This window comes from Cydia strobilella, chromosome 16 (genome assembly GCF_947568885.1).
Source record: "Cydia strobilella chromosome 16, ilCydStro3.1, whole genome shotgun sequence".
Taxonomy (NCBI): domain Eukaryota; kingdom Metazoa; phylum Arthropoda; class Insecta; order Lepidoptera; family Tortricidae; genus Cydia; species Cydia strobilella.
In genome coordinates, this window is record NC_086056.1 from 11,453,068 (window position 1) to 11,478,809 (window position 25,742).

General features: G+C 48.0%; 3 protein-coding genes across 3 annotated transcripts; all 3 read left to right on the forward strand.

The window, feature by feature from the left end:
• LOC134748594 (uncharacterized) lies at window positions 1–22,426 on the forward strand. Its single transcript, XM_063683385.1, has 11 exons — window positions 1–173; window positions 666–2,145; window positions 2,670–7,886; window positions 8,014–8,568; window positions 8,681–10,099; window positions 10,150–10,722; window positions 11,573–11,649; window positions 12,107–13,726; window positions 13,854–14,345; window positions 14,451–17,565; window positions 17,600–22,426. The coding sequence occupies exons 5-8, from the start codon at window positions 9,208–9,210 to the stop codon at window positions 13,367–13,369; spliced, it is 2,805 nt and encodes a 934-aa protein (XP_063539455.1). The 5' UTR covers window positions 1–173; window positions 666–2,145; window positions 2,670–7,886; window positions 8,014–8,568; window positions 8,681–9,207; the 3' UTR covers window positions 13,370–13,726; window positions 13,854–14,345; window positions 14,451–17,565; window positions 17,600–22,426.
• LOC134748541 (DBF4-type zinc finger-containing protein 2 homolog) lies at window positions 6,758–8,565 on the forward strand. The gene is made up of 3 exons (XM_063683331.1): window positions 6,758–6,765; window positions 7,313–7,841; window positions 8,128–8,565. Exons 1-3 carry the CDS (start codon window positions 6,758–6,760, stop codon window positions 8,563–8,565), a joined length of 975 nt encoding a protein of 324 aa, XP_063539401.1.
• LOC134748543 (trichohyalin-like) lies at window positions 14,886–25,226 on the forward strand. Its single transcript, XM_063683332.1, has 5 exons — window positions 14,886–14,901; window positions 15,147–15,272; window positions 17,435–17,517; window positions 22,882–24,859; window positions 25,093–25,226. Exons 1-4 carry the CDS (start codon window positions 14,886–14,888, stop codon window positions 24,034–24,036), a joined length of 1,380 nt encoding a protein of 459 aa, XP_063539402.1. The 3' UTR covers window positions 24,037–24,859; window positions 25,093–25,226.
• Window positions 25,227–25,742: the final 516 nt, after the last annotated feature.

Genomic DNA, 25,742 nt, shown 5'->3' on the forward strand with positions numbered 1-25,742 from the left:
TGATTCCGTCGTTGGAGCAACGCCATTTTGTGCGCAGCGGGGCTACATTGGCCTCGCCTATAAAAGGCTGCGGTGACGTCAGCGCCCGACATTTAAAATCTCATCGTGGTGCGCAGTGGACGTGAAAGTGTTGTGACAAGATCTTCAAGTGAATTTGCCTGGGTTGGATTCAGGTGTGTACTTGTCCCGCCGCCATATTTTCTGCCTAATTTTTTCATCATGGGCTACAAATCAAACGAAAAATCTGTCGTTGATTTTTGTGAAAGTAAAGCAGAATCCCTTTCTAACTGGGTCCGTCAAGTTAAAAATAAATCTCTTAATGCCAAGACAAAGAGAAAGCGTGACCTAAGAATAATCGCCATTTTGAGCAACTCGCTTACTCGTGCTGAAAGCGAGTTGGTTACGAAACAACGAGAACGTGCCAGACGGTGGGCCCAGATGCAAGCTGATCTAGGCTTGTGCAATAAAGAAGAAGATGACGCCAGAGAACAACGAGAAAAAATCGATAGCTTATGGAAGAATGATCTCAGCGGACTAGATAGTTTTTTCAAAGAATTAGACAGTGTAAAACCTATACCAAGAGTACACTAGGACATCTCCAATTACTAGGTAATGTAAATTGTCTTTGAATCTGTGATATAAGTAGGATGTTTTTTAAATTACAGTCCCATTGCGTTTCGCGTGGGTCTGCATCCATCCGATGGCCGCCATCTTGGCTGTCGCTGGGGCGCGGTCGCTGCTTGCACAACAATGGGTTTGTAACGGTATCGTGCATTTATTTTAGTTTAGTTAATTTTGTGATCCAAATGTAAAAAGTTAAATATTTCAATTTCAATCTATTTCTCGATAGTAAAATTGGAATTTGGTTATTATTCATATTGAATAAGATAAATTGTAACATATGTTTAAGTATGAAAAATAAAAAGATTATTTTCAATGGAAAGTTGTATTTCTCCTATTTTGTTACTGTGATTTCACCCGAAATGTGTTATTCCATGAGTCATCATCGTCACTTCGCTTCGTGGAGAAAGTGGCGAGTGCGAACGAGATCGAGCTCCAGACTCGGCCGAGCAGCCTGCGGTCTGCCGCCGAGCCGTCGCCGCCGCGGCGTTAAGGTTCCCTGCGTTCAGCCCACGGCTCCACTGTGCCAAACGGCGCGCGCTCAAATACGTCCCGGTTATCAGCCCACTAGGTAAACGTTAGGCCTCCGAATTCCTCATACGACTGGTGTAATATTATCTTTTATTCCATAACAATGTCTGCCCGTGCCCGCATGCGGGCCCCCTGCGTGTAACGTTGTGTTTAGACCCCAGAGCGTTGCGGTTACCGTGCAGCTGCGCAGACCCAGTCGTGGCGGGTTGTCGCAATCGCATAGTTCATCGTGCGCACTGCCTCTACGCGTCACGGTCACGTGATGGCGCTACCCGGAACACTGAACACTAGAATTATCTTCCCGTAAGGAAGTACCTATGTTGACAATGTCGGTGAGTCACTTGTTACTGAGAATGGTCTAATTTTGAAATATAAAAACAGACTTTTTGGTATTTTATTGATGATCATAATAATGAACATTTAGCGTGAGCATTTCTCTTAAACAACTAAAAATAAAGTAACTCCTTACGATTTGGACAAGTCACTCTTATTGCTAAGAAATTATTCCAATGTTGACATATAAAAACGTACCTAATTACTGAATCAGTGTCATCTCACTTAGGTCATGTCTATGAAATAACTTTTCTCCAAACAGGGTATTACGTATTTAGGAACATGCTAGAACGATCGGGAGGCCTTCTCGAGGTGACTTGAGGGAGTTTTCGGAGACTGTCCGTGAATTATCCGTGACCTCGCCAATCTTCGCGGCGCTTTCTATATTAGGTAACCTGAGGTCACGATATTTGTGTGGATGCATGCATAAACATCTTAACTGCAGCTATATCTACACTTCGAGTGAGCAGTCTCCAGTTTAGTACATGAAAATTTCATCTGCACACTGAGAGTTGGAAATATTAAATTGAGGAAACGTGGCGTGGGCTGATCATTTCCGGGACCATTCTGAACCATAATGCGCGACATAGGCTACACACAAACAAACGATTGCATACAAATTAAGAATAGGAATATGAAGCAAGGACTTGTTAGAATGCGGTAAGTTACTATGAAATCTCTGAACTGTTTCTAGGTTAATCGTTGCAGTTACTTTCATAGAAATTAATTTTAGTTTCGATTTTTAACCTAAATAGGTAGTTTATTGTACTTACAGCAGACTTAATCAATTTGTATGTCACCTTATCTGCACTTATACCCTTTTTTGATAAATATTTTGCAGCGTTCATTGCGCGACACAAACCATTTAGTTTAGAAACTCCGTAGTAATTTCTGGTTTGCGTATGCCGCTAATAAACGCCTATTTCCTAGATCTGGCCCAGTAATTTTCATTGCTTATTTAACGCATGCGAGTATTCGCCTCAGGCTAACCAGTATAAGTGTGACTTCTAGATCCGTAACAATAATGCGGAATCAGAAATCGAACTATGCTTGTTCGCTGAGACGAATGCGTGCTCGCAGAATAAGCGTTGAAAATAATAGCCCTGTTACTTTTCTATGATTTCCAAACATTTTGACACGTCAGAATACGAATGCATGAACTGATTTCCGTACCTACTTCACAGCTATACACCGGGAACCGTGGCTGGTGGTCAAGGTTGTGCGTGACCGAGTCAACCAACCAAACGTAAACAAAGCGAGGTGAAGCCCTTCTCCGCGAAGGCTAGCCCGGCCCCTATAACAAGTGGACCGTCGGCCTCCACAGATAAGTCAATGCCGGTCCTAATCTCTCTCTCTCTCTACCCCAAATCACTGTTAGATAATAAACCTACCAAAAGCTGAAGTGCGTGATGAAGTAAGACCGATATGCTTCGGTATTATTCTAAAATTGATAATGACTGCTTGATGAACTTCTCTAATGCTAAGGTGAGTTTAGGCAAGAGTTTTTTTACTACCTATACAAGAAAAATTTAAATTAAGCCTATCAAAGATTCATACATCATAATAATCAGTTGTATTTAATACTTTCAACTGGTGGAATATTATTAAATCACATTTACGATCGGGTCTGTCGCGAATTTATTTTGTTACCTTTATTTACCGACGTTTCGACACGGAGGGGCTACCGCGAAAAACGAAATTCGCAAATTGCGGGAATCTTTCTCTTTTACTCCAATGAAGGCGTAATTAGAGAGACAGATGCCCGCAATTTGCGAACTTTGGATTTTCGCGGTTATAGCCCAGGTTTCACCGACTGGTTTCAGATCACGTGCCACGACCAGTGAAACCTGTGTCGGTTTCGATTTTCGGTCTGTAAATAAAGGTAACAAAATAAATTCGCGATAGACCCGATTGATGTGATTTAATATGAAAGTTTTAAATAGTGAAATATTAGTTGACAATAGCTTATTTAACAGAAATAAGAGAACCCACTTGTTTAAAACATTCATAACAAGGGTAGGTACCTCTACCTAAGTATACAAAATTATAAATAAAATGGACATTAGTAGGTAGGTACGTCACTTAACCATACATTTAATTTTTTCAGATCCTGTATAGTTGCATACTATGCTATATAATAACTCTATTTGAGGAACTATAAAATACACTACAGATTTTACATATTTTACAAATTATAACAATGGAAACATGAAGTTATAATAACTTAGCGCCGATCTAATTTAGCTATGAAACAGAAAACGAATGTATTGCAACCAACATAATTATTAGATGTTGAAAGAAGTAATAAAGTAAGAAATGTCGTGTGACTGAACCATATAAAATAAACTAAAAACTTAATACGGCAGCGAAATATGAAACAAGACTTGGGAACTGGGCATTAGACTAGTAATCCCTTTACCATTGTGTCTGTTTTTTTACATCTGCAGGTAATGAGTCCGACCGGGTAGGGTTCTTATCAAATAACTACACTAGATTGAGGATGCAAATGAAACTACTACAAACTACTAAACTAGTGGAGAATCGGGATAACTGGAGGAGCAGTGGAAATAAAGATATGAAAGACTTGTTTACCTCTACCTATATCCTTATGGATTACTATTGACCTGAAAAGCGGTAACATGCTAGCGCTCTTGGCTACTAACCCCCTATTTTTTTGTTTCGATGTATTTTGTTTTAGGCTCGCAACTAATTTACCCACCCACTGACAACGACAAGTACGAGACAAAATGACACAGGAAACTGTACCAAAGAAACCAAATCTTGCAAGCCAGTTTTATTTTTGAATGAAATAGTTTCGTTTGATTTCAATGGTGGTGAAATCGTCGTGAAGTTGCATACCTGTTTTGTTTTTATTGTTAATGGCAGATACGAGCTTGTAATGGATGAGATCCAGCGCCCACGTATTAAATTGACAACCGTTGAGCCTTCCTGTATGGTGAATAAATAAGCCAAGGCTGAAACATCTTTCAAACTGCCAGCAAGAGGTCTATATGAGATAAAATAAGGGTTAAGTCCCAATTTGCAATAGAAGTGTTTTTGCTGAGGCTGTTCGACTATGAGAAATTAATTGGAGGAGCAGGTGTTAATGGATTCAATTATTATATCCAGTCATATTATGATATTAGTATTCGACTGGAAAGTAAACTGAGGAATGTCTAAAGAATATGAATGTTAGTTGAGGTTTCGCCCCTCCCCTGAATGTGCTGGAGAAAGTAGCATGGACAAACGGTATGACCTCTATTTTACTATACCTATCTATTATTGTAACGCTGAACTGAGAGCACCTGAGTGCTGCAATAGTATGTATGCATGTGCAGGATAATATTTTGCTATGTCCTTTCCCCGAATTTGTTTAGTTTAGATGCGTCCGTGGCAGTATATTCACACCAAAGAATACAAAGATGATGAATACTATTCATTCCAAACCGGAGAAAATGCTCTGCCTAGCGGTCTTCTTCACTCATCCCCCTGTTCACTATGATCATCTATCACTCGCACCACTGCAAATGCGGACTGTATGAATGACGGCTACAAATATTTTAACTGCACGACATACTTTTAAACTACGGGTGGTCGTCAGCCTGTACTGAACCATTCAGGTAAAATAATTTTATTGACTGTTCCAAAAAACTAGCATCAACTCAGCTTTGTTGTAGTTGTAGTTAATTAGATCTAAAATATAACATTAATTTATTTCTGATAACAGCTATTATTAAGTCTGCAGTAACTACAGGTCTTTTTATATCAGTCATGCTATAAAATCTTAATAAAAAAATACGATGTGTTTCAATTAAGTAGGTAGGAATGTAATCCTGGCACGTAGCCAGGGCGTTAGGAATTTACTTTTTAGAGCTCGACGAGTATGCCTAGTTACTGCTGCAATTATCCGCTGCTTGTACGAGAGATTGCTGCAATGAGACTTAGCTGCGTGTACGAGTGCTGCAATGATGCTCCGCCGCTGACTGCTGCTACATCTGCGTCGATCCCATTACTGGCCAATGGCTTCGTAAACGTGGTGCTGTCAAACCTAAGTATATTTAAGTGGTTCACTAGAGTTGTCTATCCAGGTTCCTTTTCCCTGTAATCATATGATAAACATGAGCGTTGCTGTCATACGACAGCTTTTTATTTATAACCACTGCCTTATCACAGAATGCCTAAAACTACTGCTGCTGCCAGTTTCTGCATTTGACTACTGCTGCCATGAGTGCCATGTCACAGAGTCCATCAACGAGATCGCCGCTGCCGGGCACGGCATCTAAAGATTTTTACTGCCTTGTCACAGAATCCCTTATAGAGACCGCTGCTGCCCTGCAGAGGGTCTAAAGACTACTGCTGCCTTGTCACAGAGTCGCCTCGCTTATCAACACGACTGCTGCCCTGCACAGCGTCTACGTTTGACTACTACCGCTGCTGCCCCGCACAGCGCCTTTGACTGCTGCTGCCTTGTCACAGAGTCGCCCTTCAAGACCGCTGCTGCCCTGCACAGGGTCTAAAAGATTACTGCTGCCTTGTCACAGAATCGCCCTTCGAGACCGCTGCTGCCCTGCACAGGGTCTAAAAGATTACTGCTGCCTTGTCACAGAATCGCCCTTCGAGACCGCTGCTGCCCTGCACAGGGTCTAAAAGATTACTGCTGCCTTGTCACAGAATCGCCCTTCGAGACCGCTGCTGCCCTGCACAGGGTCTAAAAGATTACTGCTGCCTGTCACAGAACCACCCTTCAAGACCGCTACTGCCCTGCACAGGGTCTAAAAGATTACTGCTGCCTTGTCACAGAATCGCCCTTCGAGACCACTGCTGCCCTGCACAGGGTCTAAAAGATTACTGCTGCCTTGTCACAGAATCGCCCTTCAAGACCGCTGCTGCCCTGCACAGGGTCTAAAAGATTACTGCTGCCTTGTCACAGAATCGCCCTTCAAGACCGCTGCTGCCCTGCACAGGGTCCAAAAGACTACTGCTGCCTTGTCACAGAGTCGCCCTTCAAGACCGCTGCTGCCCTGCACAGGGTCAAAAAGCTTACTGCTGCCTTGTCACAGAGTCCTTTCAAGATCGCTACTGCCTTGCATAGCGTTGAGTCTGACTACTGCTGTCTACCACATACCTAGTCTTTTACCGCTGCTGCCACGGCACAGCCGGTTCGTTTTTCTACTTCTGTTTTGTCACAGAACCGACAATTGCTGCTGCTGCTTTGTCTACGTGTATATTGACCGCTGAGTGTCCACCGTCCACTGGCGTGACCGCTGTTACCATGTCCCGGTGAGACGTTTGTAAAGTCTTATCATTTATTTACTGAAAATAAGTAGTACCATGCCAGAGCTTCTTATGATAACGACAATAAAGTTTAAACTATATTTAAATGCCGCGGATAAACCACAGCACGTCTAGGTGTTAACGCTGCTACGTGCAGCATTGTCCATAGATACTGTACCTCTTATCACCAACGCAACGTGATAGGCTGGAAAAATCATCGAGCCACCCGTGCAAATTTTCCTCTACAATGGAATGGAACGCGCAACCACGCTTCGCAGAAAGTCAGGCCAGCAACCTTGCATCGAGATCCTTTCCTGTATTAGAATGATGGTAAGAATATACTGAGAAATATAAGAAATACACTAATAAGTAAAACATCCGAAACAAAAAAGCTTTGCGAAAGGTAAATTACCTAGTTTTTGATTTATTTTAAATATGCAAGACGAATGCCAAGAAAGGGAAATATTTGCCTGCCTACACGTAGCGAACGATCAATCACGGTAGGGCTCTCGTTCCGAAAGCACACAGGCGCAAAGTTATTGTATTTCCTCAGCCAAACTCGAGCCAAGATTGCTGGACTACTTCTTGGGCGCAAGTCAACCTGCTTCTGTGGTTACGTAGCTTCCCGGTCTAGTCTGCCCGCATCGCGGTGCCAGCGCGATCCGCGCTCCTGTGGTGCCAGCCTGGCCCAGTCTGCCTCCAGCGATGCTAATCCGGTCCAGTCAGCGCTCCAGCGGTGTCAGCTAGGTCCAGTCTGCGCTCCAGAGGTGCCAGCCCGGTCCAGTCTTCGTGCCAGTGGTGCCAGCCCGGTCCAGTCTGCGCCCCAGCGGTGCGAGCACGGTCCAGTCTGCGCTCCAGCGGTGACAGCCCGGTCGAATCTGCGCGCCAGTGGTGACAGCCCGGTCGAATCTGCGCGCCAATGGAGCCAGCCCGGTCCAGTCTGCGCTCCAGCGGTGACAGCCCGGTCCAGTATGCGCGCCAGCGGTGCCAGCCCGGTCCTGTCTGCGCGCCAGTGGTGCCAGCACTGCCAGCCGGTCCAGTCAGCGCGCCGGTGGTGCCAACCCGGTCCAGTGTGCGCGCCAGTTCATCCAGCCGACAGCGGAATGACACGATTTCAAGTCTAATCGGTACGAATAATGTCACATCTATTTTTATTTCTTGGTGATATAAATGCTCACGAGACGCACTGAGAGCATGCGTCAAAGAAATGGTAAATATTTTGAAATTAGCCAAATTGTTTTTATAACTTTGCAGTCTACAACAACGTTGTGAAGTCTGCCTGCCTCAACGGTGAAAAGTAAGGATGCCTGCCGAAGAGGTTCGAGTCTGACTCAGCCGAAGATACCAGTGTTCTGCTCTGCCCGTCAGCGTGATGCCAGTCCGGTCCAGTCTGCGCGCCAGTGGTGCCAGCCTGGCCCAGTCTGCGCTCCTATAGTGCCGGCCCGTTCCAGTCTGCGCGCCAGTGGTGCCAGCCAGCCTGGTCCAGTCAGCGCGCCAGTGGTGCCAGCCCGGTCCACCTGCGCGCCAGTGGTGCCAGCCAGCCCGGTCCAGTCAGCGCGCCAGTGGTGCCAGCCCGGTCCACCTGCGCGCCAGTGGTGCCAGCGCGGTCCACTCTGCGCACCAGTGGTGCCAGCCCGGTCCAGTGTGCGCTCCTATGGTGCCTGCACGGTCCAGTTTGCGCGCCAGTGCTGCCAGCCCGTTCCAGTCAGCGCGCCAGTGGTGCCAGTCTGCGCGCTAGTGGTGCCAGTCTGCGCACCAGTGGCGCCGGTCTGGTCCAGTCTGCGCGCCAGCTCGTCTAGCACTTAATAGGTACTAATTACTTTTTATTGCTTCGACATTAAAAGCCTATATCATCACCATCAGAGCACAGACCATGACACGGGTAAAACAATTTTGAAATTTGCTGAAATCTACTTTGCAGCCTACAAAAACGACGTGAAACGCTGCAACGGAGCGAACACGATCCTGTTTTCCCTTCTGAAGTGGTACGAGACCAGTCCAGCTTGCACAACTACCGAAGAGGTTCGAGCCTGAATTAGCCGAAGATACCAGTCAGTTGTACGAGCAAGGTCCAGTGGCGCCAGTGGTGCCAGCCTGGCCCAGTCTGCGCGCCAGGGGTCCAACCGGTTCCAGTCTGCGCGCCTGTAGCGCTAGTCCGGTCCAGTCTGCTCTCCAGAGGTCCAGCTTAGAGCAGTCTGTGCTCCAGTGGTGCCAAACCGGTCTAGTCTGCGCGCCAGTGGTGCCAGCCCGGTCCAGTCTGCGCTCCAGGGGTCCAGCCCGGTCCAGTCTGTGCGCCAGTGGTGCCAGCCCGGTCCAGTCTGCGCTCCAGGGGTCCAGCTCGGACCAGTCTGCGCGCCCGTGGTGCCAGCCCGGTCAAGTCTGCTCCAGGGGTCCAGCTCGGACCAGTCTGCGCGCCCGTGGTGCCAGCCCAGTCCAGTCTGCGCTCCTATGGTGCAAGCCCGGTCCAATCTGCGCTCCTATGGTGCCTGCCCGTTCCAGTGTGCGCGCCAGTGGTGCCAGCCCGGTCCAGTGTGCGTTCCAGTGGTGCCAGCCCGGCCCAGTGTGCGCGCCAGTGGTACCAGCCCGGTCCAGTGTTGCGCGCCAGTGGTGCCAGCCCGGTCCAGTGTGCGCGCCAGTGGTGCCAGCCCGGTCCAGTCTGCGCACCAGTGTTGTCAGCCCGGTCCAGTCTGCGCTCCAGGGGTCCAGCTCCGGGCAGGCTGCGCGCTAGTGGTGCCAGCCCGGTCCAGTCTGTGCCCCAGGGTGCCAACCCGGTCCAGTCTGCGCTCCAGGGTTCCAGCTCGGTCCAGTCTGCGCGCCAGTGGCGCCAGCCTGGTCCAGTCTGCGCGACGGTGGCGCCAGCCTGGTCCAGTCTGCGCGACGGTGGTGCACCCGGTCCATCCTGCGCTCCAGGAGTCCAACCCGGTCCAGTCTGTGCCCCAGGGTTCCAGCCCGGTCCAGTCTGCGCGCCAGAGGTGCCAGCCCGGTCCAGTCTGCGCTCCAGGGGTCCAGCTCTGGGCAGGCTGCGCGCCAATGGCGCGTGCCTGGTCCAGTCTGCGCGCCAATGGCGCGTGCCTGGTCCAGTCTGCGCGCCATTGGCGCCTGCCTGGTCTAGTCTGCGCGCCAATGGCGCCTGCCTTAGCCAGTCTGCACGCTAGTGGTGCCAGCCCGGTCCGGTCTGCGCGCCTGTGTTGTCAGCCCGGTCCAGTCTGCGCTCAAGGGGTCCAACTCCGGGCAGGCTGCGTGCTAGTGTTGCCAGCCCGGTCCAGTCTGTGCCCCAGGGTTCCAAGCCCGGTCCAGTCTGCGCGCCAGTGGCGCCAGTCTGGTCCAGTTTGCGCTCCAGGTGTCCAGTCTGCGCTCCAGGGTTCCAGCCCGGTCCAGTCTGCGCGCCAGTGGCGCCAGCCCGGTCCAGTCTGCGCTCCAGGGGTCCAGCTCGGACCAGTCTGCGCGCCCGTGGTGCCAGCCCAGTCCAGTCTGCGCTCCTATGGTGCAAGCCCGGTCCAATCTGCGCTCCTATGGTGCCTGCCCGTTCCAGTGTGCGCGCCAGTGGTGCCAGCCCGGTCCAGTGTGCGTTCCAGTGGTGCCAGCCCGGCCCAGTGTGCGCGCCAGTGGTGCGAGCCCGGTCTAGTGTTGCGCGCCAGTGGTGCCAGCCCGGTCCAGTGTGCGCGCCAGTGGTGCCAGCCCGGTCCAGTCTGCGCTCCAGGGGTCCAGCTCTGGGCAGGCTGCACGCAAATGGCGCGTGCCTGGTCCAGTCTGCGCGCCAATGGCACCTGCCTGGTCCAGTCTGCGCGCCAATGGCGCCTGCCTTAGGCAGTCTGCGCGCTAGTGGTGCCAGCCCGGTCCGGTCTGCGCGCCAGTGTTGTCAGCCCGGTCCAGTCTGCGCTCCAGGGGTCCAGCTCCGGGCAGGCTGCGCGCTAGTGGTGCCAGCCCGGTCCAGTCTGTGCCCCAGGGTGCCAACCCGGTCCAGTCTGCGCTCCAGGGTTCCAGCCCGGTCCAGTCTGCGCGCCAGTGGCGCCAATCTGGTCCAGTCTGCGCGACGGTGGCGCCAGCCTGGTCCAGTCTGCGCGACGGTGGTGCACCCGGTCCATCCTGCGCTCCAGGAGTCCAACCCGGTCCAGTCTGTGCCCCAGGGTTCCAGCCCGGTCCAGTCTGCGCGCCAGAGGTGCCAGCCCGGTCCAGTCTGCGCTCCAGGGGTCCAGCTCTGGGCAGGCTGCGCGCCAATGGCGCGTGCCTGGTCCAGTCTGCGCGCCAATGGCGCGTGCCTGGTCCAGTCTGCGCGCCAATGGCGCGTGCCTGGTCCAGTCTGCGCGCCAATGGCGCGTGCCTGGTCCAGTCTGCGCGCCAATGGCGCCTGCCTGGTCTAGTCTGCGCGCCAATGGCGCCTGCCTTAGCCAGTCTGCACGCTAGTGGTGCCAGCCCGGTCCGGTCTGCGCGCCTGTGTTGTCAGCCCGGTCCAGTCTGCGCTCAAGGGGTCCAACTCCGGGCAGGCTGCGTGCTAGTGTTGCCAGCCCGGTCCAGTCTGTGCCCCAGGGTTCCAAGCCCGGTCCAGTCTGCGCGCCAGTGGCGCCAGTCTGGTCCAGTTTGCGCTCCAGGTGTCCAGTCTGCGCTCCAGGGGTCCAGCTCGGACCAGTCTGCGCGCCCGTGGTGCCAGCCCAGTCCAGTCTGCGCTCCTATGGTGCAAGCCCGGTCCAATCTGCGCTCCTATGGTGCCTGCCCGTTCCAGTGTGCGCGCCAGTGGTGCCAGCCCGGTCCAGTGTGCGTTCCAGTGGTGCCAGCCCGGCCCAGTGTGCGCGCCAGTGGTGCGAGCCCGGTCTAGTGTTGCGCGCCAGTGGTGCCAGCCCGGTCCAGTGTGCGCGCCAGTGGTGCCAGCCCGGTCCAGTCTGCGCTCCAGGGGTCCAGCTCTGGGCAGGCTGCACGCCAATGGCGCGTGCCTGGTCCAGTCTGCGCACCAATGGCACCTGCCTGGTCCAGTCTGCGCGCCAATGGCGCCTGCCTTAGGCAGTCTGCGCGCTAGTGGTGCCAGCCCGGTCCGGTCTGCGCGCCAGTGTTGTCAGCCCGGTCCAGTCTGCGCTCCAGGGGTCCAGCTCCGGGCAGGCTGCGCGCTAGTGGTGCCAGCCCGGTCCAGTCTGTGCCCCAGGGTGCCAACCCGGTCCAGTCTGCGCTCCAGGGTTCCAGCCCGGTCCAGTCTGCGCGCCAGTGGCGCCAGCCTGGTCCAGTCTGCGCGACGGTGGCGCCAGCCTGGTCCAGTCTGCGCGACGGTGGTGCACCCGGTCCATCCTGCGCTCCAGGAGTCCAACCCGGTCCAGTCTGTGCCCCAGGGTTCCAGCCCGGTCCAGTCTGCGCGCCAGAGGCGCCAGCCCGGTCCAGTCTGCGCTCCAGGGGTCCAGCTCTGGGCAGGCTGCGCGCCAATGGCGCGTGCCTGGTCCAGTCTGCGCGTCAATGGCGCCTGCCTGGTCTAGTCTGCGCGCCAATGGCGCCTGCCTTAGCCAGTCTGCACGCTAGTGGTGCCAGCCCGGTCCGGTCTGCGCGCCTGTGTTGTCAGCCCGGTCCAGTCTGCGCTCAAGGGGTCCAACTCCGGGCAGGCTGCGTGCTAGTGTTGCCAGCCCGGTCCAGTCTGTGCCCCAGGGTCCAGCCCGGTCCAGTCTGCGCGCCAGTGGCGCCAGTCTGGTCCAGTTTGCGCTCCAGGTGTCCAGTCTGCGCTCCAGGGTTCCAACCCGGTCCAGTCTGCGCGCCAGTGGCGCCAGCCTGGTCCAGTCTACACTCCAGGGGTCCAGCTCTGGGCAGGCTGCCTTATCCAGTCTGCGCGCTAGTGGTGCCAGCCCGGTCCGGTCTGCGCGCCAGTGTTGTCAGCCCGGTCCAGTCTGTGCTCCAGGGGTCCAGCTCTGGGCAGGCTGCGCGCCATTGGGGTCTGCCTAATCCAGTCTGCGCGCTAGTGGTGCCAGCCCGGTGCCGTCTGTGCCCCAGGGTTCCAGCTCGGTCCAGTCTGCGCGCCAGAGGTGCCAGCCCGGTCCAGTCTGCGCTCCAGGGGTCCAGCTCAGACCAGTCTGCGCGCCCGTGGTGCCAGCCCGGTCCAAACTGCGCGCCAGTGGTGCCAGCCCGGTCCGGTCTGCGCGCCAGTGGTGTCAGCCCGATCCAGTCTGCGCTCCAGGGATCCAGCTCGGGGCAGGCTGCGCGCCAATGGCGCCTGCCTGATCCAGTCTGCGCGCCAGTAGTGCCGGCCCGGTCCAGTCTGTGCCCCAGGGTTCCAGCCCGGTCCAGTCTGCGCGCCAGTGGCGCCAGCCTGGTCCAGTGTGCGCGCCAGTGGTGCCAGCCCGGTCCAGTGTGCGCGCCAGTAGTGCCATCCGGGTCCAGTCTGTGCCCCAGGGTTCCAGCCCGGTCCTGTTTGCGCGCCAGTCTGCGCTCCAGGGGTCCAGTCTGCGCTCTAGGGTTTCCAGCCCGGCCCAGTCTGCGCGCCAGTGGCGCCAGCCTGGTCCAGTCTGGGGTCCAGCCCGGTCCGGTCCAGTCTGCGCTCCAGGGTTCCAGCCCGGTCCAGTCTGCGCGCCAGTGGCACCAGCCCGGTCCAGTCTGCGCTCCAAGGGTCCTGCTCTGTCCAGTCTGCGCTCCAGGGTTCTAGCCCAGACCAGTCTGCGCGCTCGTGGTGGCAGCCCGGTTCAGTCTGCGCGCTCGTGGTGCCAGCCCGGTCCAGTCTGCGCGCCAGTGGTGCAAGCCCGGTTCGGTCTGCGTGCCAGTGGTGCCAGTCCGGTTCAGTCTGCGCTCCAGGGTGCTAGCCCGGACCAGTCTGCAAACCCGTGGTGCCAGCCCGTTTCAGTCTGCGCGCCAGTAATGCCAGCCCTGTCCAGTCAGCGCTCCAGTGGGGCCGGCCCGGTCCATTCTGCGCGCCAGTGGCGCCAGCCAGGTCCAGCCTGCGCGAGCCGACTGGGTAGCCGAACTAGCCGACTGCGGAGTGTTTTTCATCCTCAACCGTAAATAGGTAGATTACTTTTGTATTGATTCGACGTTTACTAAATGTCTACAGCGCTGAAACTATCTAAGCAGACATTTGCACGGGTAAATTATTTTGATACATACATAAATCTTCATAACTTTGCAACTTGCAGCCTACAAGAACGGCGTGAAGTGCTTGCTGCAACGGAGCGGCCACGATCCTGTCTTCCCTTCTGAAGTGGTACGAGACCAGTCCAGCCTACGCAAATACCGAAGAGGTTCCAGCCTGAATTAACCGAAGACACCAGTCGAAGTTGTACGAGCAAGGTTCAGTGGGGTCAGCCCCGTCCAGTCGGCGCGCCAGCGGTGCTAGCCCGGTCCAGTCTGCGCGCCAGTGGTGCCAACCCGGTCCAGACTGCGCGCTAGTGGTGCCAGTCCGGTCCAGTCTGCGCTACAGTAGTGCCAGCCTGGTCCAGAGTGTCCGCCTGCGCGGAGCGGCCTAATAGTCCAGTCTGCCCGCATGCGCGGAGCTGCCTGGTCCAGTCTGCTCTGCGCGGTCTACCCCAGTCCAGTCTGCCTGCCAGCGTGGTGCTGCCCGGTTCAGTCTGTTCTGCGCGGTGTTGCCAGCTCGGCCGTGTCTTTGCCAATGGTGCTTAATAAAATCGGTAAGAATTATTGTCACGCAGTGTTCCTTCAAAATGCAACTGAAGCACACATCAAAAAGGGTAAAACATATTGCGAAGCCCAAAAATATTTTTCTATCTTTGCAGAGTAACACACCTACTATCTGCCTGTCTGAACGAACGCAATCCGGTCTACCTACTGAGAGGTTTGAACCCGATCCAGTCAGTCTACCAGTCGAAGTAGCAGCATCGTGATCCAGTCTGCCGCCTGTAGTGCCAGTTTACCAGGGTTTCCTGACTCCGCATAGCAAGTCTGCCTGCTTAGAGCAGAGCTCCATTCTGCACGCGCTGCGGGCTTGATTCATTTGCCGCCAGAACGCTACCAGATGCAATGCAGCTATAATTGGTCAACGAGACCTGTTTCCTGTCAATCAAATACGTTACGCTTAATAATCGCTAGGTGCGTTTCTCATTTGGCCGTCTCGTGCTACTGACTGACAGAACCCGCCAACGCGGGCGTGCCTAATCCAGACATTGTCAACAGAACCAAACAAGAGTCCAGTCCGCCCACCATAAAGCTAGATGGCCACTGCAGCCAGTGAGACCAGTTCGGAGTCTAGCAAGCCTGCCTAAGGGTGCGTGTCTGATTTTGCCCTCGTCAATAAAGCATAATGTCTACCGCCATAGCGGTATATGTTTAATTGAACTTTTTAACAGAGCCAGGCAGCGCTATCCAAGCCTGGGGGTTCCGGTTGTCATTGAAGACGTGTACCAATTAGCCAGAAACCTCTAATTTTACAAGTCTCCCTGCCTGTGCATCTGTGATCCACACTTTGTCAACAGTGTCTGACATAGCCAGCCAAGAAGCGCAAGCTGTTGACCGCCAGGAGGAAAGTGCAGTCGTAGACATCGGGGTTAAATACAACCCACCACCGGCGCCGGATTCAGCATTGGACTCGTCGAGGCTAGGTATGACCGCGAGACCTTAATCTCACTATTGTCAACAGAGCTAGGCGTGCTTTCGCGAGTTTGAATCCAGCCACCCACTGAATCTGCCTGTTCTGATGTCAGTCTGTGAACATCAGACTTCACCAGTCAAGAAAAATGCAAGTTTGGGGTTCAGTTGGAGTCATTTATGTGTAAGCATGTAAGCTACCAGAAGTAAGCATGACTTTGACCCCAAGCTACCTTGATTACAGAACTTGACTAGTCGGACCGCCATAGCGGGCCATAATCCACTTATTGTTAACAGAATGAGACGAGTCTACACGACTGCGCGGTGAGTGAATCCAGCCACATTGTCATACACCTGATATTACGCCAGAAATAATGCAAACTTGGGCCAAACTAGTCGCCCAGACGTGAGCCTCTCTTCAACTGCGGATTCCGTCTCTAGTCACGGAGTTTAAAGCGGTATCCATCCAATCCAGTTATTGTTGACATAGCCAGACTTACTCGTATCTGCAATTGAACGCGAGTCCTGCCGACCTCTGAATGATCCGATGTCTGCCTAACCAAATCCAACCGTCATATTCAAAAAAATAAAGACAAATAAGGTCCAGTCGTAAATTGTGAACCAGACGGTAGTCACAAACTCACAAGTCGTGGTGCGTGCAACCATAATCCACCTATTGTTAACAGAACCAGATATGCGTCTCAGCGCTGCGTGAAACCCAGCCATTATAGATAGAGCCTGACACCAGACACCGACAATCTTCTGATATCCTGCCCGTCCCCGTCCAGAACCCATCGGAGTGGTGGGTGCTAATCATAATTAAGCTATTGTTTACAGAGTGGCCACGTATCTGAACTTTGATCCTACCACCACCTTTAACCTGAATCTGACTTCGGGTGATGAACCAGTCGTGAATAGGTTACCTACCTAAAAAGTTGATCAGGTCTGCTGGTTCTGCTTGCCAGAGGAATGCGAGTCAACATAGATACACCAAAGAGAAGTCTACTTTGTCGAGCTAGCCAAGTCTATACGCGAGAACGGGTGCGTCAACCATTAACAGAGGCTGTGCGGTGCATGGAACGCGCATTCTAGAGAATCCAGCTCGCCATGAAGTTGCAAGTTTTATTTTTGCCTATCATTGTCGAAAGCACACGTGTGCACATCACCCAAAGCGGCGTGAGAAGAGAAGCCCAATATTAGCGCCAGCCCGGTTCGACCACCAAAGCCCGCTTGTCACTGCCTGCCAGACTGGTGCTCTCCTGCTTCATCATAAGGTTCGATATATTATTAGTGCACGATTATAATTTTCTTTGAGGTACGATTTTCATTTTTACGCCAAGCCACTCATAACACAAAATAATAATAATGCCTCCTCCAAAATCGGCGCCCATATTTGACAGTTTCCTGTTATCTCCATCAGTCTTCGTTCAAGCCTTGCCCAGGTTGTATTTCTTCAAGTGTATTCGACCACCGTCATCGAAACGAGATCCAAAGACTCCAATTTTAACACTGCGAAGTCTACTAATCGCCGAGCCAAATCGTCTTTTACATTGGATTGTGAGTCTCTTTTTGTAAATTTTTGTCTTAGTATAAGTTCATCGATCTGCGGGTTGCAGAGTCATCATTCTTCAGATCTTCGGGTTTGTCGTTTCTTAGATCATCGGCTTTGTCGTTTCCTAGATCTTCGTGTTCGTCAGGCTTCGAACTTCGTGTTCGTCATTCTTCTAACTTCGTGTTCGTCGGTCTGCGAACTTCGTGTTCGTCGGTCTTCGAACTTCGTGTTCGTCGATCTGCGAACTTCTTGTTCGTCGGTCTTCGAACTGCGTGTTCGTCGGTCTTCGAACTGCGTGTTCGTCGGTCTTCGAACTGCGTGTTCGTCGGTCTTCGAACTTCGTGTTCGTCTGTCTTCGTGTTCGTCGGTCTTCGAACTGCGTGTTCGTCGGTCTGCGAACTGCGTGTTCGTCGGTCTTCGAACTGCGTGTTCGTCGGTCTGCGAACTGCGTGTTCGTCGGTCTTCGAACTGCGTGTTCGTCGGTCTTCGAACTGCGTGTTCGTCGGTCTTCGAACGGCGTGTTCGTCGGTCTTCGAACTGCGTGTTCGTCGGTCTTCGAACTTCGTGTTCGTCGGTCTTCGAACAGTAAGTTCATCGGTTTGAAAACTGCGAGTTCAATTTTAGACTGCGTGCTCGTCGGTTTTATAACTTCGTGTTCGTCGGTCTCCGAACAGCAAGATCGTCAGGTGGTCGGCGATCTTCGAACAGTAAGTTCGTCGAGTTGCAAACTGCGAGTTCAACGTGTTTTTGTCTGCGTGTGCGTCCATCTCCGAACAGCAAGTTCGTCAGGTTGTCGTCGGTCTACGAGTTCAACGTGTTTTAGACTGTTCATCTGTTTGCGGGTACACTTTTCTTAGGCCTTCGAGCTGCGGGTTCATCTGTCTTCGAACTGCATTTATAATATGTTGGTCTGCGTGTACGCCATCCGTCGGTCAACGGTCATCTTAACTTCGGGTTCGACGTACTTCGAAATGTGGGTTCGACAACCTTCAAGCACTTGTAAGTGTATTACTTTTTAAAATATCATTTAGGGAGGTCATCTGCCGTCGATCGCAAGCACCTCCGCGGCTACGTACCCTGTTTTCGTCCTTCGAGCAATATCCGGCTCCACACTTACCATATTTTAGATAATCGTCCGCAATTCTCTCTTCGTGCCCTGCTTGTCAGACTTCGCGCCTTGCGGTCGCCATTCTTCGTGCTTCGCAATCACCTGTCTTCATGTTTCATTCACCATGACACTGGCTACTGACTACCCGCCCTACAAGCCTATTGTACCTCCGTGCTTCTAATTCTTCTTGACTCTACCTACACACAGCGCCCACACGTAAGCCTGCTTTATTTCACAGATCAAGAAATATTCAACAAAGGAGCAAAAAGAAAAGGCCGGCATTGGAACTTAAAAACCCATAGAAGCTCATAGGTACAAGAACGCAACGGACCTTTAAAATGAAAGAGAACTCTGGTGGCGTCAGTTATACCGCGAGAGCGTCAAAGCGTAAGCCTTTTGCTCCGCAGATGGTGTCATCAACTGTTACTGCACAAAAAAAACTATCAGCATTTAGGTATTGAAGAGAAGCAACAACCAGAAATGTATCTTGTATGACTGGACAGCATCTCTCCTACATCAAACAACCCATCCAGGCAACCTACTTATATTTCTTAATTATGATAAAAAGTGTGTCTAACGATTTTGTTGCAGACAATAATATCACGTGAGCATATTTTATCACTTTTTGAACGCTTTATCTGGACATGTGATGCCTTAATGTTTTTTTCCATAGTTAGTCTACTTAAAGAATATTATTGGTATGTCACTAATATAATAATGTAATTTTCATATTTGTATACTTAACTGTGCATTTGTACTTTATGTGTTTTGACTGGTTACGTGTTCGAAATGTGTGTTTAAATCTGTTTTAGCCGAACCATCTCAATAGCACTAAATCCACAAACCTAATGAATTGCACAGATTGGGTACTCAAGAGCGAACGTCTTGCTTTGTTTAGGACTAGTCTGGAATTGTTAGTTTCTTTTAGATATTGGATTACCTACTAACGTAAGAAGCTTGCACGAGCAGACTGAATTATAGCCGCATGGGACGCTTATTACGAAACTTGTTTTTGGCTCTTCACCCAAAACTAGAAATGTACTACAACAATAATATGGGCATGAAGTTGCGCCTTCATATTGCAAGACCCTATTTAGAAGGTATAGCAGATTTTTTTTACTTATATAACAAATGTTAATGTAGTAACCTGTTTCTTGATCTTTATTAGACGGTAGAAGTGCGGAAAAATTTTGTATGTTCGCAGGTGAAATGTGCATAATAGGTATTGGTACTTTTAATATTTTTACTCTTAATCCAGTTATTGTTTACGTGTCATGTAATATTGTCTACTTAGTTTAAAGGTGCTGTTCAATGCTTGATCCAATATGATTTTATCTGCTTTTCCACTCGTGTTCGATGTGTGTCGTATGTTTTTTTAGATTTAGATACTGCAACATTGACTAACGGCTGCTTGGCACGGCATGGTTATGGAAAAAGAACATTGCAACAGCTTGCAAGTATTAGTGAAACCTGCAATCCTGAAGATATTACAGATTCTATAAATTGTACAGAGCGTAACCTGGGATGCGTGCAAAACTAACATATGGGCGAAGATTATTGATTACTGCAGCCGAGAATTCTTTTGTGAAATGTGCTGTTTGTGCATTGCTTTTTGGTTGATTATGTATTTGAAGTGTATCTGTATATCGTTTTGGTTGTGTTAAAACTATGTAGACTTTGGCGATAACGGAGTGCACGACAATAAAGTAGATATTAACACGAAACTTCGATAAAAGCTGGAATTGTGTGCTTGACTTGATATACTTAAATATAAAAATACAGAGAAGAAAAACTAAGAACATGGTACGTACGCTAATACAACCATTTCAGGATGACAGGAAGGCGAGAGGACCTATATACGAATTTACATTGAATTGCTACATATGTATTAACGGCATGGAATGAAACTAAGCACCTTCGACGATAACTTGAGTGGTGCCCTTAGCCGTAATAGAAAGATAGATGCAAACGAACACAGAGGGTAAGGAAATATGTTTTTTTTTTTTTTTTTCAATTTAACGGAAATGGAAATTTGGCCTTTCGGAGTTGGAATCTGGAATAAATAAAATAAAATAAAAATAAATAAATTCACAAAAGGATGAAGATTAACGCTAGATCAGGGACAGAAAACGGAAAGTAAAAAGACGCACTGAGATTTACAAACAGGTACAACCAATTTTATTTTTTTAGATTATTCCAATTCGAAGATTTTAGCTAGCACTAGTGTTCTCTTGATCTGAAATATAGAAATAACGGTAGCTAGTGGAGGTTCAAAAACATACAAATCAATGGCTCTCGAGGATTTTCAGCTTATTCGTACAACTAGAGAAGGTATGTTTTTTCAGACATTAATCTGATGAGTAACAAAAGCGAAGGTACATATGGATTTAAAATGTTTATTAAATGCAGCATAGGAATGTGGTACGTAAGCTAATTTAAGATTTTTAGATAAAAATAAAATCGATCTCTAAAAGTGTGACTGAAGAATCTGAAGCAATTGAGAAGAAAATCGCAATTACTACTTAAATACATAATATCAACACATACACTTGGTACGTACTGACTCAAGCCTAGATGAAACATCTATTTCCAATACAGATACCTATACTTACTGAAGACAGCGGTAAAGGATAAAGAATGTCGATATTGAGCAAAGACAATCGAAAGTATGAGGTTTGAACGTGGCCATTAAAGACGATTAAACACACATTGGGTACGTACGTACGATTTTTTTTCTTCAGATGACTCATAATTCGGAATACTCGATAATTTCAGATTGACCTATTGAGCAATATTGGATGTTTTGAATTGAACACTGAAGGTATGAAATTCTCAATTTTTTTTGAAATAGAACACTAGTACGAGGTAAGAACGTGGTCCAAAATAAGTACGTGGTACACAAGCTTGAAGAAGGGTACGTAAGATATAACATCGATTCTTAACCTACTCGAAGATTAAAAGTGAAACATAAATGGCACAAGACAGAACGAGGAAACTAAGACAGAAGATAGTCATCAACTGGAACACGTGTGGTATGTAAGCTAATAAAGATACGGTCGAACAACTGTTCTCCTAGAGACTACTTCGAACTACCATACCATTTGGAACTGGACTCGGAAATAATGAAGGTACTGAATTAAATTACACCATAAGGAGTGTCGATGTCGGTGTCTATAGCCAAGTAAATGAAAGATGCGAGGTTCGTTCTTATTAACGGGATTAGGTATGTAAAATTCATGATTTTTTGATGGAACACCGGTTCGCCTTACTCGATGATTTCAGACTACCATGGAATGCCAAAGGTATGAAATTATAAAGAAGCTGATCACTAAAGCTAAGAATACAACGTTCGAACGTAATAACTAAATAGGTACAGAGTTCAAACTAGTACTGGAACGTGATCTAATTCATAGCAGTCTACGAGATCCATTGAACTTACACAATGTGGTTTCAAGGTGCGTAATAAACAAAGTTGACTGCGACCGGACCAGCGAGGAATATCCAATAGCTGTTAAGCCGCTATGTAAGACAAGTAAGCGAAAGAAAATAACTACAATTTTGAAAATTAAAGAAGCAATATAGCCATTCGAATTTAGAGTAGGTAAGTAAGTATGAAATAATGAGGATTTATTTACAGACTTTATTAACTTGAATTATTTAAAGAGAATGAATGAATTCTAAGTCTACTTGCTAAATCATAGATTGATTAAAAATATCTATTGATGAAAACAACATACGCTACATCTATTGGTATAAACAACATGTTACGTCGTCTATCGACACCACAAATCATTGAATTGAACAAATGTTATTGGCAACTTCGGACACACGAAGGTATTGGTAAGTTCCTTAATAAAGCTTGTTTCAGATCTCAAGTTAAGGTTATCAACATAAGCAAGATTAAACATATTGAGATATGTATAAATAAGATTGCAAGCAATCGAACGACACATTTGTATGATCCTTAACAAGTTGAAATAAGAATATCAATATTGACACTAAGACGCTTCCCATACAATATCCTACAAATACCGGTTGAAATTCGTATAGTATTAACAACAAAATAAAAAAAGATCACTTAAGCTTTTAAGTTCTTGTAAAAGCAAGGAAACTGAAGACATACTAATAAAACGTAAACATAGAAAAATCTATAAAGAATATCGTCGTCGTCAAGCAGAATAATACCTATGCGAAGTATGAAAATAACGAAAAGATAAAAACTTCATCATGAAGGTAGAAGAATAGAATGTATAAAGAAGGGGGACCAGAAAAGACGTGAAATGATTATACACACAACTTAAGCAAACCTATACTAAAAGAAATGCAGAATAAAACAAAACTAGAATGGACAGCGTAAAGAAAGAAGATTGAAGAGGGCACGAAGAAAGAAGATTGAAAAGGGCACGAAGAAAGAAGATTGAAGAGGGCACGAAGAAAGAAGATTCAAGAGGGCACGAAGAAAGAAGATTCAAGAGGGCACGAAGAAAGAAGTTTCAAGAGGGCACGAAGAGAGAAGATTCAAGAAAGGATAAAGAAAGAAGACTGAAGAGGGCAAGAAAAAAGAAAACTAAAGATTACGTGAAGAACGATGACTTGAGAACGCATTAAGAACCGATACCCAAAAACCCATGCAGAAAGACGACTGGACAACTGTAATTAGATATTTACGATAAAAATACCATTAACAAAAAAAAACAATGTAAAAGCATGAAATAAAAAAAATAAAATAAGAAAAGACCATGAAGAAGGAAGACTCAATTGCAAAATTGCAAGAAAAAGGAAGACTCAAGACTGCAAGAACGAAACCTTAAGACTACAAGAATGAAGACTCAAGAGGGCAAGAAACAGGACTCAAATTGCAAGAAACAAGACTCAAATTGTAAGAAACATGACTCAAATTGCAAGAAACAAGACTCAAAATTGCAAGAAAGAAGACTCAAGAGGCCATGGACGAAGACTCTAGAGGGCAAGAACGAACACTTTAGACTGCAAGAAAGAATACTCAGACTGCAACAAAGAAGACAAGACTGCAAGAAAGAAGACTCGAGACTGCAAGAAAGAAGACTCGAGACTGCAAGAAAGAAGACTCAAGACTGCAAGAAAGAAGACTCAAGATGGCAAGAAAGAAGACTCAAGATGGCAAGAAAGAAGACACAAGACTGCAAGAGGGAAGACTCAAGACTGCAAGAACGAACACTCAAGACTGCAACAAAGAAGACTCAAAACTGCAAGAACGAACACTCAAGACTGCAACAAAGAAGACTCAAGACTGCAAGAAAGAATACTCGAGAGACAGCAAGAAAGAAGACTCGAGGGGGCAAGAAAGAAGACTCAAGAGGGCAAGAAAGAAGACTCAAGAGAGCAAGAAAGAAGACTCAAGAGGGCAAGAAAGAAGACTCAAGACTGCAAGAAAGAAGACTCGAGACTGCAAGAAAAAAGACTCAAGACTGCAAGAAAGAAGACTCAAGAGACAGCAAGAAAGAAGACTCGAGGGGGCAAGAAAGAAGACTCAAGAGGGCAAGAAAGAAGACTCAAGAGAGCAAGAAAGAAGACTCAAGAGGGCAAGAAAGAAGACTCAAGACTGCAAGAAAGAAGGCTCAAGAGGGTAAGAACGAAGACAAGAGGGCAAGAACGAAGACTCAAGATGGCAAGAACGAAGACTCAAGACGGCAAGAAAGAAGACTCAAGAGGACAAGAAAGAAGACTCAAGAGAGCAAGAAAGAAGACTCAAGAGGGCAAAAAAGTAGACTCGAGACTGCAAGAACGAAGACTCAAGAGGGCAAGAACGAAGACTCAAGAGGGCAAGAACGAAGACTCAAGAGGGCAAGAACGAAGACTCAAGAGGGCAAGAACGAAGACTCAAAAGGGCAAGAAAGAAGACTGCAAGAACGAAGACTCAAGAGGACAAGAAAGAAGACTCAAGAATGCAAAAAATAACTCGATGCAAGAACGAACGAAGAAGACTAAAGAGGGTAAGGAGAAAGAAGACTCGAAGAGGGCTAGGAGAAATAAGACTCGAAGAGGGCAAGGAAGAAGTCTCAAGACTGCAAGAAGGCAGTCTCAAGACTTCAAGGAAGAAGACTCAAGATGGCAAGAAAAAAGACTCAACTGCAAGTAGAAAGAAAACGAGAGAAAGAAAAATCAATATTGCAATAAAGAAGATTCAAGAGGACACAAGAGGGCAAGAAGAACGAACACTAACACTAGAAAACATCAAGAAGGAAAACTAAGAGGGCATGAACGAAGACTCGAGAGGGCATGAAGAACGAAGACAGCATGATGAACTAAGACTCGAGGGCATCCAGAACGAACACTAGCGAACACATGAACGAAGACAGACACTAGAGACTACATCAATAAAGATTTAAGGGGGTAAAAAGAAGGAAGACTAAAGAGAGCATTAAAAGAAGACTGCAAGAAGTAGACTCAAGACGACACGAAGACAAACATTCGAGAGGGCATGAAGAACGAAGAATCAAGAGGTCACAGAACAGGAAAAACAGACTCAAAGTAACATGATTAACATGAAACAGAACACTAAAAAAATAAAACTCTTCAGGCAGAAGACAAAAAAAAATTTACATGCAGACAGAAGACTGAAGGGTATAGAGAAGAACGGAAAATCACAAGGGCAAGAAGATCGAAAACTCATAAGAGCAAGAAGAAAGAAAACTAGAAAGAGATCGGTACAAGAAAATAGAATCCAAAGAGTATAAAGAAATAAATTCGAGAGATGATGAAATGAAGTTGAAATGTAGTCACTATAACTAATAAGCAGAAGAAAAAGGTTCAAAAAGTCGTAATCGAATGAGACCAAATACCTAGACACAAAATTCAAAAGGATGCCGAGTGAAAACTAAGAAAGCAGCTTCCAGGGCGAGAAAGAAAGAAAAGTCGAGACTACGATGCGATATTCATCGACAGGCAAATACAAATTCAAGGTTGGTAATTAAATTATTATTATTTTTTGTATTTTTACTTAACATTAGGTAACTTTTAATTCGTATTTTCCTAAGAATGAAGCCCACCTTGTTCGATTTACCTTTTCTCAAGGACGAGATTTTTAGTTCGAATACCGCTCTTGTTTCCCTAGGCCCCCTAGGACCTAATCTAAAGAAATCGTATTTAGTTAGGACCTGTCATCAATATTAATTTTTTTTTTTCTTTTTGACAGCGCTACGTGTATGCAGTGGTTCCGTTCCAGTTCATGAAGGCTACACCTACCAGCGGAAAGACGAAAACTTGCAATTGTTGTAATATGTATACGATTGTAAAGATTCAATAATAATTAAAGTTGTTAATATATCAGGTTACTAGTATTTACTATTAATTACCTACTTAAAATGGCCTTACAGTGAATTCGCAACGGAATTCCTCATCTGAATGATGGTTCAAGGAAATGCATACAATATTTCAGATAATGAATTCCTTACGCGCTGGCCACTAGGAGGATATAACCAAACGGAGACGCCAGCGCCACGTCTGTAATTTTCTGTACAAAGTGCCGATTTTCGCGGGGGAGGGGAACGTCAAATGTCAAATTAGCCATGCCAGGATAAACGTCAATCCATACATTGTGTATGACCCAGAGTAAAGTATAATAGGTATGACCATTAGTCGACTATTTTTGACAGAAGGGATTCCGTTTGGTTAACATCCTCTTGGCTCGCCACGACATTGCGCGATTGGCTTCGGCTACCCTAGATAGAACAGCAGTTTTCCGTATACAATTAGTAGATTGTGTCACAAGGGAGCAAAATGACATATTTACGGCGAGGGCGTAAATTGAATCCTTAACAAAGCGAAGGATTCTATAATAGAATC

Coding starts and splice junctions, on each gene's coding strand:
- LOC134748541 (XM_063683331.1), top strand. Junction 7,842..8,127: donor CCGGTCCAGTGTGCGCGCCA/GTTCATCCAGCC, acceptor TCTGCCCGTCAG/CGTGATGCCAGTCCGGTCCA.
- LOC134748594 (XM_063683385.1), top strand. CDS start 9,208: ATGGTGCAAGCCCGGTCCAATCTGCGCTCCTATGGTGCCTGCCCGTTC. Junction 10,100..10,149: donor TGGTCCAGTTTGCGCTCCAG/GTGTCCAGTCTG, acceptor TCTGCGCGCCAG/TGGCGCCAGCCCGGTCCAGT. Junction 11,650..12,106: donor GTCCAGTCTGCGCTCCAGGG/GTCCAGCTCTGG, acceptor TGCGCGCCAGAG/GCGCCAGCCCGGTCCAGTCT.
- LOC134748543 (XM_063683332.1), top strand. Junction 15,273..17,434: donor ATTGGACTCGTCGAGGCTAG/GTATGACCGCGA, acceptor GTTCAATTTTAG/ACTGCGTGCTCGTCGGTTTT. Junction 17,518..22,881: donor TGGTCGGCGATCTTCGAACA/GTAAGTTCGTCG, acceptor CGAAGACTCTAG/AGGGCAAGAACGAACACTTT.